A 17,768-nucleotide genomic window follows, 5' to 3' on the forward strand; every position below is an offset into this window, starting at 1 on the left:
ACCCTCTGCGTACGGCTCAGTTTTTATACTTCCCTGTGCTGAAATAAGGGGCGATTTGTTTTATATATTCTTTATCTTCAAATGTTACAATTCCCATCCTCACTCGTTGTTTTAAAATAATACAAGAATTTTAATAGCTTTCACATTTTCAAAAAATATATAATACAGTGTCCGCTACTTCAGTGGGCATGTTTATAAGTGAAAAAATTCATGCAATAAAACAGAAAAATTTCAATAAAAGCCCAGATTTATGGAATACTTCAAATTACTATCTTCATAATCAAGATATTTTAGTTTGTTATTTCCACACATAATGCTGCTAACATTCGGCAAATCCATATCTTTCATAAATACTTATTGCGCGGATGAAAACAAAAAGCATGCAAACTCACAAATACGTGGGGGGAAATCAAGCAAGAAAAAAAAATTACGTAACCCTCTTGTGCAACCTAGCAGCGAAAATAAGCATCAAATGATGTTTTTTAACCTACACAGGGAAAAAGTGGAATAAGTATTGAAACAAGGGAGCGGGGGGGGGGGGAATTCTTCGCCCGCGATTTCACATAACCTGTAGTTTGGGACAAAACTGATACCCCACTCAAATCGCGAGAGCCACACGTGGAGGGTTAAGTCACAAATAAAAAAATTTTGATTAATACCTACATATTTCTCTGTGTCACATTAGCATACCTTCACCAGTAAGATAAACAGCAGGGAGGACAAAACATGGATGATGTAATTCAATAGAGGCTTCTTCACACTAAAAAAAATAAAAGTAAGAATATAAATTGACAGGAATTGAACAAATCTAAGATTTCCAAATATTTGAAAAATATGGCATAGCTGCAAGATCAATAGAGTTTTTGATGATTTTGTATAAACTCTTCCAGAAGTTTAGGTCAATACATGTAATGTTTTTATGAATGATGCGAGGTGACCTAACAGAGTTTCGCAGTAAATGAAAGGGTAGAGTTCTTAATGTTCCTTGAGATGATATCATTGACTTTTTTTTTTACTTTATACCAATTACATAATGCAGCAGGTAATTACATAAAGCATACACCTTAACAGATGAAATATTTCAAATTTACATTCTACCTGGTCTGATTATAAGGATTAATTATAATACTGATTACTATTTGCAATTAATACAACAAGTGTGTTAAAAATAATAAAATGAGTTTAAGCACTCATATGTGCAGTATTTGAGCCAGCAAATTAAAGTGCTATGTCGCTTATATTTTATTTTATAACCGTCGTTAAACAGTCAACCCAATTTTTTGGGTTTACGACTGCTAATGTTCAACTCTGTAGCCTTGCAATTTTGAACCCAATACGTATTGAGAGAAATTTGCCTTCGTGGAAGATTTTTTAAATGGAGGTAACCGGTATTTGCGTTACATGGAGAGGAAGACCACGGAAACCTCCCGCGGTTAGCTTGATGGCAAGAGGATTCTAACCCATGACCCGTCTACCACTGAGGATATTTTACATCAGTCCTTTGGTTAGTTTCGAACAGAATTAAAAAATTAAGTTCAATACCTATTTAAAGCACCAAAGTTACTTTCTGGACTACCCAGACTAACTATTCTAAGCGCCATAGAAGACCATTATTTTTTCGAAGATATCGGTTCTTTTACCTGAAGAAAACCACAAAAACCTCCTGCGGTTAGCCTAAATGCAAGGGGACTCTTAAGTCATAATTCATCTATTACTGAGAGCATAGTGTGCAAGCCAGATGCGGAATTCATATTGACCAGCCATCGCTGGAATTCGAACCCTCATTGGAATGCGAATGCTCTATCCCCTGAGCCATCACAGCTCTATGCCACTTATACGGCTACCTTATACCATTAAGGGTTGAAAAGCTGATTTCGATATTACCTTTTCTTTTTGTTTAACTGGTAGCCTGACTTAATAGAGCCAAAATTTTGGAACTATTTTTTATACAGTCTCTTTCTTCATGAATATTTTTTTTACAGCATTTGAAAACTGGACTTAAATTATAGTCATTCTTTATATTGTCCTTTTCTTTTTTAGATGCTCAGATGAAGAATGATGATCCTGAAAACAAATTATTGTACATAAGATTTACTGGACTTTTTAGTGGATAATTTGTCCTTTTTACTAAGAACAAAATATTGCATTTTCTTGTAATAATATTCAGAGAGACTATAAATTAGTGACTGGGTTTCTTGTTGATTAAAGTACACAGGAGAAAAGATCAAATACATAATGTACATTGCAAGAAAGTAAATTTTTAAAAACATAAAATGAATGAAGAAATTTTTTTACTCTAAATTCAAAATGTAACTTTTTCAACTGGCAGATTTATGTTAAGTAGGTGTAATAAAAATTAAAACACTATGTTCACGGTTACTGAAATCCATACTGTTTTGATATGTCATGTTTTGCAAAATATTATATATTTCACATGTAATTGAAACATATAGAAAAACTTAGTTTTTAAGTGAAATTATATCTTACTAAATGATAAAATAAGTTATATATCATAAACTTAAATTAGGCTTGTTCTTATTATTATCATTGTCATTCTTATTGCATTAACTAGATAATGCTAAATAAAATGGTGGTATATTGAACAAAACAGAGAAAAAAACTTTTTTAGCAATGGAAATTATTAACTACACTCTTTATACTGTTAAGCTAATTCAATTTTGAATCTCATTTTCCCTGACATTTCCTGTTTTCTTGATATTTCTGGTGCTTACTTTGTTTATAGTAATAATTTTAAAACTTGTTTCCATGATAGTAAATAACTTGAAATTAATGGTAATTGAAGTGAGAAAAAAAATTAGCTATATACTAAAAGGCAAAATTAGTTAAAAAATGGTACTAGTTCGTCTTTGAGAAACGTAAATAATAGCCATGCTATTATTGACTCCAATGATGCTTAATTAATTTCGGTGCATAATTAATAGATGCATACTGAAATAAAATAAAATTTATTAATAAATAGACTATGCACTAAAAATCAAAATTAAAGATCAAAAAAATAAAGATTAATTAAAAAAAAAAAGTAAAGGGTTTTAGCAGAACTGTAAAAAAAAAAAAGATATTACATTAATGCCTATGAGACTTGATTAATGTTGGTGCTCTGTATTAATCGAAATAAAATTAGTACAAAAAGTTGAAAATGCATAATTAAAAAAAAAATTGTCATTTGACTCTAAATTAATGTTGGTAATACGTATTACTGGTATTATGGTAATTGGTTCACAAAGGAATTTCCTCAGTTTCAGAAAATATTTTTTCCAGTAGTAGCAAAAATAGTGCATTTATATTTTAATGAAATCAGAATTAAAATAACTTTTTCCACCAATATTCATGCTTTAAAATTCTTATTAATGTCTTGTCAGAAATTTATTTTCAAAATTCCGGCTTCAGTTTGTTACCATTGATAAAAGTATTACATTGATATCTTACTTAACTATTAAAACTGCACTGATACTGTAAAAATAAGTGTTTAACAGCCCCTTGAAAAGGATAGGTCTCCAGAGAAGACTTACTTGATAGTCGTGTATCTTAACTATCAGGAGTTGTAAACGAGTAATAGCATCATGACAGTTGGTGCTGAGTGAAGCTAATCTTTATTCTGATGAGATCCCTGTAGCAGAATTTTTTCGAGCTATCTGCGACAAAACTGGCAGTAATATCTTTCTGCAATATACTTTTAATAATTTTAACAAAACAATTGTAAACAATTGTTTTAATAATTGTAACAAAAGCGCTGTGTTTATAAAAAAACTGTATAATTTATTTTAATTGAACATGTAATATTTTTTATTCTAATATTATGGGTGATATTCTTGCATTTTGTTGCAGGGGTGGGGGGGACGCTCAAATTATTTCCTTCTTTGCATTTTGTAAATAATCATAACAATAAAAATAATTATTAACAGGGTATCTGCTACATTTTAGATTTTCAAATTCATTATTTTCCATGACTAATTCCAAGAATTTTTCATGACTTAACGAAGTTACTATTTTCTCTGACAAAAACACAACAATAAATTTAAAAAAGCATCATAATAACGTGAATTGAAATGATAGGTATAACCAAAACGGTCATACTCTGCATCTTCATATTTATAGATTTTAAATTTAAAAAACAGAGTAAAGAAAGAGTTGAAGCAATAAAATAGTTGAAAAAAATACAAAAGCAAACAATTTCTTTTTCTTTTTTCTGCAAAATTATATTCTGAAGAAACTCTTCTTGTTTATCGGAAAGGAAAGAAATACTCCTGATTTTTCTATTCTCATTTCAGAATTTTAAAAAAATTCGCCACTGACTGGCTTGCCTCAGCAAGAATTTTAAGTTGATAAAATAAAAAATAATAGCAAAAATTCTGAAATCACAGAAGTTTAAAACATAATTTGCTCTAGAAATGATGTTTTTTCTTTCATTTCTTGAAAGAACATAATTTTTAAAGAACATAGTAAAAACATTTTATATTTAATAAAATATGATCGAGTGGGGATTTTGTAACAAATTCAGATTTTCAGTTAACCATAAAATTTGGAGGGGGGTAAATTCCATTTTAAAAATTAAATTTTTCGGTGACCTAAATCCATGACTTTTTTTAAAAAAAATTAGTTAAAATCAAGACGAATTTTTTTCAATGCAGAAATTCATGACTTTCCAGGTGCACAGATACCCTGCATTAATCATGAAATACTCAGTAGTAATTGCCGAAAAAAGATCGACAGCAAAATCAAGCGAATCGGACACCTCAAATGCGTGTTTCGATTCGTAATAAATTATATTGCGTAGAAAATATCGGAATTAAAAACTATGGTTAAATCAATAGTAATAACTGCCAAAAATTCGATAGAATCATTGCCTTGAAAAGTGAATACTCAAATACACGATTCGAATTTTCCATATTGTTAGAAATATATCGAGAAATTTAAAAAACATGTGAAAATCAATTTCAATAACTACCTAAAATGCAATCTAAACATTACAACGATTTACGAGATACTATCGGTGTAAATTAAGCGGTGAAAAAGTGATTATATAAATGCACGGATCAAATATTACGTGTAAATTTCTATAGAAAAGAAAAGTATTTTTTTTTTACTTTTCAAAAGCAAAATCTTTCAGCATGAACTCTAACCTTCTGCACAATGCCGCGGGGATGAGATGAACTACAAAAATGCATTGTTTAATAATGTAGAGCCATCAGAGAGCAACAAACAATAATAAGTTAAAAAAATTTATTGAAATTATTTTAGCTTTAATTTTGTCAGTATATGCCTTTCAGTTTTGTTCAGCACTGATTCATTGATTATTTTCCCTTTTTTTATACTCCTCTTACGAAGAACAGACATTGATCTATATAGTTAGTCTTATTTAAAAAAAAAAAAAAAACTAATGTAATAAATTTTTTCCTATGCAAATTTAAAAAAATGCTTAGATAAAAGCGTTCATTTCCTTTCCCCCATTCAAAATATTAAAAACGTCACACCCTAAATTACTTTTATCCTTATTGTTAGGTTTCAACGCACTGAGATGAATTGCTGGATGATCACCTTAAAACGTGCTATTATTTGGTGCTAACTAGGTTATGAAGTCAAATACAAAATATCATGATTTTTTACACGGCCCCTTTCTTTACATTTTTGTATCAGATGTAAATTTAAAATCCATGGAATATTAATGTAGCCTTATATTAGCTGAGCAAAGAGTTGAATCCCCATAATGTAATTTTTCTTCCTTTTTAGTTCTTGAGCCAGAGGTACACTACTAATTATGCAAATATAAAAATTTTCGCAGTCACTTATACAACTTGTTTGTCCAAAGATTTAAATTTATGTTTTTCACGTACTAACGTACAATATTTTAATAATTTTTAGAACACTTTAAATGATTGACTGTAAATATTTTGTGAGCAATGTACACATTTTGTAATAAAATGTGTACGCAAGTTCTTAAATATCAATTTACAAAATGAGGTAAAAAATGTACTTACAATAATGATGTCATTAAAAAAAAGATGACTACAAATCAGACTTGATTTGAAAAAGGGAATAAACATTCCTTTCCTGAAGATGCATTAACTAGTTTAAAAGAAAAGATACATTTGAGTCATTACAATATTTAATAGAGAAAAAATAGAAAACTGAATCCTTACAATACATACCGGTTTAAAAAAAAAAAAAAAGCATTGTCTAGTGTTGATCTATTACATCTGTAATCTAAGAAAATCCAATATCTTTCTGTCCATTTTTATGATTTTTCAGTGCGAAATGGAACTCGACATAAGTATTAGAAAATTGCAATAACCATATTTTAATTCGACATAAGAGTTTGAAGATTTCAAAAACCATATTTAGAGAAGTTGCATTTATGTGTCTGATTTCATCTTTAATAATTATCGTTAGTGGGTCTAATGTGGACACTCAAATCACTACAGATAACATTAAAAGTCAGTCAACGTGTTTATTTCATATTTTTCAACAAAACCACATTATCTTCTCCTCTGCAACAAAATATTTTTGCACAAAAGAAAATTGTTAATATTAAGTTGGAAAGTAAGTTCACATTTTTTTTAAGTTTAAACATTCTACATGGCATTAAATGTTTTGGCATGTTTTCGATCAATTAAAAGGTGTTTAGTTCTATCAGAATCCATGTTTTTTTTTATTATCTTTGTTAGAATTAATTTATGTTAATTTTCAAAACATTTAATGCCATATTGAGGAAAATGAGTATTGAGAAACCATCTTTTTGCCTTTACTCTATATCTAAGTTCTAAAACTGCAAATCAAAGTTGGACAGCTACTCGTGACATTTGTGTTGTGTATAGAGAGGATGACATAGTTGAAAGATGCCAAGTTTAAAAGTGAACATTTTGCTCTAAAAAATGTATCTCATTCTTATTTGTTGACACTATAAACCTTAAAAAAAAAAAAAACAGAAAAAAGCAGGAACTTAGTTACCAACTTAATATTTTCATAAGTTCAACAAATTTTATGAACATTCAAGGAAGTTAAAAAGATTTTACATCAAATTTGGAAAGTGTACAATTTTTATTTTCAAATGTTTTGTTTGAGCTGTTAGAAAAAAAATTGTGATTTTGTACTATGTAATAATTGAATTTTGTTTGACTGCTGTAAATAATGTTGATAACAGAAAATATATTTCTATTCTTTTATTAAAATAAAATTTAATGAAATGAAGTTGTATCTCAAGTCATTTTTGCACATTCAAACTTTATGTGGTCTAATGTAAGATAAGATTAGGATATGAATTATATTAATTATCACTGAAAACCAGGCATGGAAAGTTTCCTCCACAATTGATAAACGGCTCCAGAAGAAATGTTTCTTTCAACCCTATATTTTCTGAAGATTTAGAAGAAATCCAAATTAATAGTTTATAATTGCAATCTAGTTTAAATAATAATGTTAATCTCCAAGTTATTTAATGTAGTGTGTCTACAAGTACAAAATTACAATTTAATTCACAAGTATATAAGACATGTTAACTCTATTCTATGTTGGGGTACCTTTTCATAGATGAAGGTTGACATTGTCGTTAACTCCTGTCCCCACATTGGTGACCTGGACAGAAACTCGCTTGAAATGAACACGCCTACTTCTATGGATGGACCACATCAGACTTTGACATTGCTCACGCTACTCATTCTCGATCACATACAGCGTATTCACTCGACTGCTAAAGGCAACACAGGAGCAACGCAACCAGGACCGTGAACTTAATACAGCTCTCAAAAGTATGGTAATCATAACACAGCTCTCCCGTCTTCTCACAAAACAGCAATGAATCAACTAGTGGTACCCGATCATCGAATTCTATGACAGCTATAATTCTGATGACGGAGCTGAAGTGTGTCTACCACTACAAAATTGCAATTCACTAGTATATAAGACATGTTAACTCGATTCTATGTTGACATCCGTTTTCATAGGTGAAGGTTGAGATTGGCCAAAAGGCAAAAAAGCTGAATTTTCACGCGAATAAATCTTATTTGCATGCAATCATTTAATAATGCATTCCAGATGATTTAAAATAAAAAATTACTATGTGTTGATATAAAATTAATTGTGTACTAATTTATTAATATATGAATAATTACATCGACACTTAGCGTTAAGTAAAAAGTGAAATTACAAATTGAAAAAATAAAGCTGGAAGTTATATTTTTCTTCAGTCACAAAGGAGTAAATTATTACTGTCTAGTTTAGCACACAAAACTACTGAGAACATACATTAACATTTCATTTTTTTAAAATTAATACTATTACATGATTTGTAGCAAAAATATAAATAACATATTCTCATCCAGTTTCAAGATGTTGTAATGCCTATATGGGCGGATCTCAGGAATCATTAATCGAATTCAATCTATTCTCTAGGTTGTCCAGATCGTAACTCTGTCAAACCGTAACCTCAGGATTAATTAATTGAATTTAACATAATAAGGGCATCAAAATTTTCGATGTTCACGATTAGTTTCTGATATTTTATACATTTTCAAACAATTCTGGAGGTGTAAAAATAGTGTGCCTATTTTTTTTCATTATTATCAAAAGTTAAAGGTTTTAGAGATCTGGCCATATATACCAATAATCGTCGATTGAACAACTGCCACCTTTATAGTAACTCATTCAAGGAAAAAACTTACTTCTTATAAGAAATGCAATAAAGGATTTTAAAATTGCGTGAATACAAATAGCGATTTTGGATTTTGAAATCCCATGAATATAAACTCGATATTGTATTTAAAAAATGTGAAAATACAAATCACAATGCCTAGTTTTAGATTGCATAAATACGAATCACGATGCATAATTTCTAAATCGCGTGAATACGAATCTAAAGTCTTATTTTGGAATCACGTGTAAATACAAAAATTGATGTTTGATATTACAACCACATAAAGGAATGACGACATAGGATTTTAAACTCACATGAATATGAATCTCTACGTAAAATTTTAAAAACTTGTAAATACGAATCGTTTCATAGGATTTTAAAAACGCCTAAATACAAATAGCGATATTGGATTTTTAAACCTCGTAAATAAGAATTGCAATGTACGATATTGAAATTGCATGAATAAGAATAGCAATGGACAACTTTCAAATCAGGTAAGTAAGAAAATCAACATTTGATATTTAAATTCAGCGACGTCTGAATAACGAAAATGCGGAAAATCCTATGTTTTGCACGTAAAAGTGGAGAAAATGGCTAAAATTATTACAAATGCGGAAGGGTTGACAGCTACATAGTTTGATTTTTTTTTTGCTTATTTTAACGCCTGGTTTGTTTGAAAATTGGAAAAAAATATTTTTTTTATTTTAACGCCTAGATTTTCAGAAAAAGCGGAATATTTATAAAAAAAAAAAAAAAAAACTTTTAGAGAATCGGAGTTTTTGATAAAAAGTCTAAAATTCGAGAGACAAAAGCGAAAAAGGCGGAAATCCGCTAAAAATCGGAAAAATGTCATCCCTGAAACTCCTCTCCCCACACATAATAAATCATTTTTAAATAAGTCAATCATTTTTTAAAAAGTGAAATAATAATCATTTTTAAATAAGTGAGAAGCTAAATCAAAATAACTGTTATTCTTCAATGTTTTATGTAAAGGAGTATAGTAAAACCTAATTTTATAAAGAATTGTTAAAATATCATAATCATAGTTATTTTAACAATTTCATTTCTTCCAGGACACTGGAATTTTAAAGCTATGTCAAGAATTGTTGAAATATAATAAAATGATATTTTAACAATTCTTCACATTCTGGCTGTAAAATTCCAGTGTCTTGGAAGGTTTCTTCCGGACTAAATGTCTACCCTGCTAAAAACTGCAACAAAATTTAACTTGGTTTATTAGGAATAACCGATTCCCATGGAACATAAAGCTCTGAACTCCATAAAAGAAAAATAAATTAAGAATACAATTCAGAAAATGAGGGAATTCTTTAATCAAGAATCAGAACTTAGCTACTATGTTTTAGTGATTGTTATATACAATAAAAATGTTCTTGCTGAACAAAAAATAAAGAAAATCACATACATATATTTAATAATTCACCACACACATACAGTTACAAACATTTATAATAAGTAATGAAATAACATAGATGCAAAATAATATAATTATTTTATGAAAAAAAAATGATTTAAAAAAATAGCATTAAATTAATTATTTATGTGACACAACTGAATATTTTGGGAGACCACAAAAACTCAGAAAGAGAATTTCTGATTTTTTTCAGGCTGACTATATCAAAACTTCTCTTATTGTTATATACTTCTTTTATACAAAGCTTCGTTTATTGTTATATACAATAAAAATGTTCTTGCTGACCAAAAATTAAAGAAAATCACATACATATTTTTAATAATTCACCACACACATACTGCTACAAACATTTATAATAAGTAATGAAATAACATAAATGCAATATAATAACTTTATTAAAAAAAATGATTTAAAAAAAATAGCATTAAATTAACTATTTATGTGACACAATTGAATATTTAGGGAGACCTCAAAAACTCAGAAAGAGAATTTCTGATTTTTTTCAGGCTGACTATATCAAAGTTTCTTTTATCTGGTGGTATAAACTTTTTGTTCAAATGTTACGTAAAGCCTTCCCAGATATACAACCATTTAAAACACATCAAACAAATTATACGACGGAAAAATAGCTGGTTATTTTCCCCTGATCTGCAATTAATTTAAATTGTTTAGAAAGGCTAGTTTTTTTCACAACTTTTCTCGAGACTTTTTTGCTGTTCACTTTCACTTTGATGAGTTTCGTCGTCTCGGCAGCAGTTTTTATCTTCTTAACAGGTGCAACATTTATGTTTGCTATATCACTTAAAATAGATCGTTTGCCATTAACAGCAGGATGGCTTTCATCTTCAAAGACTTCTTTAATAGACTCTTTCTTTTTGATGCAATCTTTAAAATTCCTGAAAATGTAAATTAGATCAGTTTTATATCTGCAGTAGGAATTAACTTTGTTTCGATTTATCTAATGAAGTATGCATAGCTAGCAAATTTATTTGTTGTAAATTAATTTTTAAAAAAAATATTCATTGAATAAAATATACCGTAAACCGGGGCGAGTCTACCCATCCAGGGGCGAGTCTACCCATTTTAGTTTTATTTAATTTTCACTATTTTAAATTGCAAATAAAAAAATTTTTACCAATGGAGGACTTAGTTCAGACTCTAAGGAAGATGGCGCTGTAGTAGTTTGATCCGTTTTTATTTATTTGGTGTCTTTTTAACCGACCTGTTCAAACGTCTTTTGAGAGATTTGTACTGAAAATCAGCAAACTTTTAGTTGGTGCTCCGTAAGTATATTATTATTATTACTATTTTCACTTTGGTTAAGTGATAAACTTATCTAAGACTAAGATTACATTAATTTTATATGAAAAAAAACAAAAAGAATGTAAGTTTTGCTGTTGTAAACAAAAAGCCAGAATTCGCGGGGCGAGTCTACCCATTCGTATTTAGTTTTAATAAAGCATAATAATATAATTTAGAACTTTGTTTATATTAAAATTAAGTCATTTTAAATGAATTTGAGTATATTACTTTAATTCTGCATTGATAAATTTATCATTAATAAGAAAATTTATAGGTTAAATATAAATGTAAATATAAAATATGTTTATTTTACCTATTTTTTCAATTTTTATATTACAAAATTAACTTTTTTTATTTAATGCAAGTTAAATAAATTATTATTTATAAATTATTATTACCTCCCAAAAGAATGGGAAAAGGATTTTTCATGATTCCCAATGTTTGAATTTCGATTTTGTTAATAATCTTTAATTATTATTATTTATTAATTATTTAATTGTAAATTTATATTAATTTTAATTTATTTTTATCAACAATAATCAGAAAAAAATGTTATTTTATAATGTTAATGATTATAAAAACAAAACTGTGATCAAAATGTGATAATCGATCAAATACTCAATTTGTGTTATTTTATGAATAAAAAAATGGAATATATAATAAAGTTATGAATTTTACTTCATAAATATCCTATATAGTAACTAAAATAACAATTTAATAGTAAAATTTGATTATTTACAATGTTAACATTCATTTTAGTAGAATGGGTAGACTCGCCCCATACGAGAGATTTGTCAGCAGTTCTATAAAAATATACAGTAACAGCGTAACTGTTAATATTTTCTAAAATCGATTTCACAGCTTTAAAGAGGGATAAATAGCGATTCCGAAACACCTATTAAAAGCCTTTTTTCTTTAATATTTGCAAAAGTTTGACCACTTGAAAGTTGACAAACTGAAAAAATGGGTAGACTCGCCCCGGTTTACGGTAATCTAAACAGGTGATTAACCTCTTCATTAAGGGAGAAATTTGCAAATTTTTCATTCAACAGGAAACTGGCCATTAATTAGGATTTTACCAAATTATTAATGTATTATTAATTTTTTATAAATAAATTAATGTATTATTAATTTATAATAGATGTGATGAAAATTTTGTGAAGAAAAATTTTACATTTTTTATTCATTAAAAAATATACACAGAATCTTTTCCACCCAGATGCAGGGCAGCCATCTACTACGCTTTTTGTAAAATATTTTATTGAGTAGGGGACAATTAAAAAAACTAAAGCTTTCAGAATTTTTGTCAAATTTACCGACATTTTAAAAGCCTTACTAAAAGGGAGTTGGATTAAAGTTGTTTTTTACATAAGCTTTTGAATCATTTACAAGTAGTGGTATGAAAAATAAGTTTAAATCAGATTTATAAAAAAGAAAAAACAATAATACGTTAAAAGCATAAACTTAGTAATGCCTAGAAGAAATTTTTTTTCAAAAAGCATAGAAAGGTGACCGCCTTTAAAATGGAATTGCAGAACAATAATTGTATTTGCAATGGTTACTGATACAAATCTAAATTTCTTAAATACAAAATAACCAGGATGGTATAAAATTATTAAAATCATCTGAAATGTAACAAATCTTTTTTTTTTTTCCTTTGTTGTATGAAAGGGTTCCCACTCAATTTTTAAAAAAAAAATTCAATGACTTTCCAGGACCTAAATTCAAATTTTTCAAGGACCTATTTGGTATTATTGTTAAATGCTAAAGTACATGTCAACCAGATTTAACAATTATGTAGAAGCAGAAATTGTATATTTTTAAATCACAATGCTTGTTTGACAAAATTTTTTTTAAATTAAATTTATCAACTAATAATACAAATGGTTAATAGTCACATTGCTGTTTCAAATCACTTAGAAAAATTTCCAATTGGAAAAAAAAAAAAACTCCAACAGTACAAACTAGCATCAGTCAAACTTTTCATGAAAAATTTAATGAAGTGAATTAGAATTAATGAAACTGAATGAATGTATAATGCATATTATACATTCATTCAGTTTCTATCAAACAAGCATAGTAAATAATTGATAAAGTTTATTTAATTGTGCGGTTATTAAAATATAAATACTTTTTTTTAATATGTTAGATCAAATTTTAGGTTACAGGAATTAGATAAATTATCAATTTAACATATCTGTTTCAATATCAAATTTTCTATTTTGTTACTTCAGAATATCAGTAATATATTTTGAACATAATAAAATCTATTGTAGAACAATATTTTACAGATAACTAGCAAAGACTTACCAAGCTTTATTTTCTTTAAAATATATCCATAAAATGTGAAGCAGGATTTTTAAAATTTTGTGAATATACGTAATTTTCACTAAGCATAATTCTTAAATCGCATTTATACGAATCTGGATAAACTATATGTAAATCAAAATTATAAGAAAGGTGAAGTAAGTCTCTGAGATTGCGTAAATCACGTTTTACAATGAGTGATTTGTAAATTGAAATTAAATTGCGGTGTATGCTTCTTAAATCAGAATAATATGAACAGCAAATGATACAAAACGCACGCAACTAACAAGACATAAAGCACAATGTGAGATACATAGTGATCATTATGATGGAATTTGGGATTCGTAAGGTGCTTAATATAGAACAGCTATGTGGGATTCATTCTTGAATTATTTTGATGAGAATTGTGGGTGGTAATTCTTAAATCTCTCTTTTGTGAATCGCAATGCGTGATTTGTTAACTACTAGAATGAGAATTGTGGGGCATGATTCTGAAATTACTTCAATATGTTATATGATTCAGAAATAACTTTAATTGAAATCATGATGCGTGATTGATAAATCACTAATGTGAATCATGATGTGCGATTTATAAAATACCTTAATATGAATTCTGATGAGTAATTTGAAAATCACTTTAAAGTAATATTCAATATGTGATTCATTAATCACTTTCAGTTAAATCGCAATTCATAGAACATTTTATATGAATTCCGATCCGCAAATCAAGAATCAGTTTGTGAACTATATTTTATTTATTAGCAGTAAAAACTGAATGTAAAAATTTGATTATAAATAATAAAAAAAATTATTATTCTTTGTACATAAATTAAAAGAACAAATAGGATAACAATATTAACCTGTCGAAATAATGGAGTTAACATATTGAACATATTTCTAAATCAATTAAACACTATATATCATGCGAAAACTATGACTAAAAAACCTCAAATTTGCTAAAAATTTTCTCTCAAAACATCAGAGTCTGAAAAATCTAGAAGAGAAACGTTTTGCACCTTCTTTAACCCCTTATCACTTCAAGCATTTAAAATTGCATCAATCAGAATTTCTATAATTTATAATTATTTATAAATTTTTTACTACTTTTTTTGTAAGAAAAATTAGTAGTATTCTAATTCCTAAAAAATCAAGTACTTTTCAAGCACCCTATGGCAGAATTCAAGGACTTTTCAGGGCCCTGATTTTTTTTCAACGATTTCAAAACTTTCAAGTACCGTGGGAACCCTGTATGATCTAATTTTATATTTTATTTACTTATTACCACTAATTTGTAATGTTTTTCATAGTCAATTCACTAATCTGTACTGAAGATGTTTATCTTCATTGTATGCTATTTTAAAAATTTCAACGTAATTTCCTCCCCAAGTTTAAACACTGTTTCTATCTTTTACAGCCTTCATAAAATTAAAACAATAATAATAAACACTTATGACACTTGGGTTGAGTGGTAGTGCTTCCACTCAGCCCACAGGTCCTGGGTTCGATCATCGGACAGGGCAAGGTTGAGCTAGCCTTTCGTCCCTTCAGAGGGTCGATAAAATGAGTACCAAGCCTGCTTGGGGCTAAACACTGGGGGTTCTGCATTTGGCAGATCACTCAACCAGAACATCTGCATATCTGCCAACTTTTCTATATTTAAAGTGGTAGTAAAATGCTTGATTTCTATATATATCTTCCATTTCTAAACTTAATTTAAAATCTTTTTGACCACCACTATTTTTAAAATAATTAAGCATATATATCGATATAAAACACTGTCGAGTTTGACCACATAAGCTCTGTACAAAAACAGCACATGTTTCCGCCTAGAATTGTAATTTAAATTAGAATTTGCTACCACTGGGTAAAACCATCCTCGAAAGCATTAAAAGTTGGCAGGTATGCATCTGCTCCTGCACCCCAGAGCCCAAGGTCAAGAAAACTAAGAAAGGCACAGAAGGCCTTGGCCCTCTATGGGCTGTTGCACCACAGAGTTTAGTTTAATCCACACTTATTAGTTTCAAACTTTTTAAATCGAGCAATACAAGAGTTATCAGTTCTCAACTTCAGATAAGCTAGAATGGTAAGGGATATGCCATTAAATATTATTTCTTGGAGAAAAAGAAATCATATGATCCCTAAAAAAGGTACAAAAGAAAAATAAATATTTACGTTTTGGTAGGTGTTGTGCAAGCAGGTGCAACAGATGCAGTAGAACAGCTATTGTCGGAATTATGAAAGTACGACATAAAAGGTTGAGGATATCCAAGCTGCAACAGATATAATTCACATTAGATATCCCTTTCTTACTTGTTTATTAAATCATATTTAATTTCAGATTGCTTGTGCAATTTATATACTCTAAAACGAAAACATATATATTAAATAACTGACTGCCTATTTTTTTTTTTTGAAGTCAACAGTGAAGTGACAGTTGAAGTCAAGTTTTTAAAAAATACTTTTTGTCTTTTAGTAAAATCTTTTGATTTAAAACAGAGTTGAATTATTAAATAGGTATCAGATAGAAAATGCTTTAAAATTAATTAATATTTATTCGAAATTTTTTTTCGGAAGTTTGATTTCTAGAGGGCTGGACACAGGTTTTGTCAGTCTCAGGATCCTTTCCTTGGAACATAAGTCTTATTTTCATATTACAAGATTTTTTAAAAACATTTTTTAAAAATGTTTAAAACATGCTTTCATTTTCAGAATATCAGTCTTCATTAGTACAGTAAAATATTAACTTTTACTTGTTTTATTAGTGCTTTTTGCTCTTCGAAATTAAAGATTTACTAGTTCATACTATTTTTTTTTTATAAATGATGGAATTTTAATAAATGATGGAATTTTTTATAAATTATGATTTTTTTTATATAAATGAACGATGGAAATTTTTTTATAAATGATGGGAAAAAATTTCTTTAAGAAATTAATAATTATTTAACCTTTTTTCCTTTTGAATACTCTTGAATTGATTTAAATTTATAGAGAAATATATTATGCATTTATATTTATTATTTTATATATTTTTGATTTATTATGAAATTAACAACTGACTCACTTGCATCAGAAAATACAAAAGTAATTAATTTTTTATATACTGTTTCGCCACCAATTTAGTAAAAGATTATAAAGATAACACATAAAAAGTTGTGAAGCAATAATTAATAAAAGGATATCGTAAAAATAGCTAAATTTATGGCATTAAGTAATAAAATATGACTTTTTTCATATAAACCGACAAAGAAAATTTTTTTCCGGCAAATGTATTCTGATTATATTAACAAATTATATGTATATATATAACATAAAAAGCTTCAACTAAACTTTCTCTGTTATTCCTTTTCTGAAAATCCTTTTCTTAATATTTAATTCAAACCAAAACGCTCTATCTCACTTTAAAATTCACATCCTATCTTTTAATCTATTTTTAGTTCAAGTATGCATTAATTATCATTCTGGCTATTATCCCTCTAACTCAGTGTTTCCCAAACTTATGACTTTAGTGTACCCTTTCCAAATTTTTCTTAACGCTGTGTACCACTAATAAAAAAATGAATGTATTTTTTACTATAAAAAAATGCACAAAAGTTAAAAAACACAACTGGCTGTTGATACCACTAATTATTAGCTGTTGACTCTGCAAAAAATAGCTAATAGAAAAATATGTAATCGTAAATTTTCATGGCTAGCTTTGTTTTTAAATAAAAAATTTTGAAATTTTCGTTTATTGTGAGATATTTCGCATGAGAATGCATACCCCACTAAACTGCTCTCGTACCCCTTGTGGTATGCGTACCACACTTTGTGAAACACTGCTTTAACTAATACGTGGAAAAGACTTTTTCCCTGTACCCATTTAACAGACCAATAACAATTACTAAGTATTCCCTAAAACGAAACATTTTACGGATCTACTTTGCAAGATTTCGCCTAGCTTTTATTGAGGAGCACAACATTTTGTGTCACTTTGATAACTGTTCTCTGTCTATTAATTATTAAATAAATTTAGTGCTCTCTTTCCCTGCCTAAGACTTATTTTTATCCTTCCACCCAGCAAGGGCGTTATATATATATATA

General features: G+C 28.2%; 2 protein-coding genes across 8 annotated transcripts in view; one reads left to right on the forward strand and one right to left on the reverse strand.

Annotated features, from left to right (window-relative positions):
* LOC107449776 (Golgi-associated PDZ and coiled-coil motif-containing protein) overlaps positions 1–2,369 on the forward strand; it is a 35,877-nt gene extending 33,508 nt beyond the window's left edge. For both annotated transcript variants that reach the window (XM_016065420.4, XM_071183936.1), the window contains exon 10: positions 2,041–2,369. In XM_016065420.4, coding sequence (XP_015920906.1) covers positions 2,041–2,059 — 19 coding nt within the window. In that variant the 3' untranslated portion in view covers positions 2,060–2,369. The remainder of the gene's footprint in view (positions 1–2,040) is intronic.
* A 7,585-nt stretch (positions 2,370–9,954) lies between these two features.
* Positions 9,955–17,768, reverse strand: part of LOC107449779 (PCNA-interacting partner) — a 299,013-nt gene continuing 291,199 nt past the window's right edge. For all 6 annotated transcript variants that reach the window (XM_071183821.1, XM_016065428.3, XM_016065429.4 and 3 more), the window contains 2 exons: positions 15,861–15,958; positions 9,955–10,975 (listed from right to left, as the gene is read on the reverse strand). In XM_071183821.1, the coding sequence (XP_071039922.1) occupies positions 10,690–10,975; positions 15,861–15,958 (384 nt within the window). In that variant the 3' untranslated portion in view covers positions 9,955–10,689. The remainder of the gene's footprint in view (positions 10,976–15,860; positions 15,959–17,768) is intronic.

Source organism: Parasteatoda tepidariorum, chromosome 1, assembly GCF_043381705.1.
Source record: "Parasteatoda tepidariorum isolate YZ-2023 chromosome 1, CAS_Ptep_4.0, whole genome shotgun sequence".
Taxonomy (NCBI): Eukaryota; Metazoa; Arthropoda; class Arachnida; order Araneae; family Theridiidae; genus Parasteatoda; species Parasteatoda tepidariorum.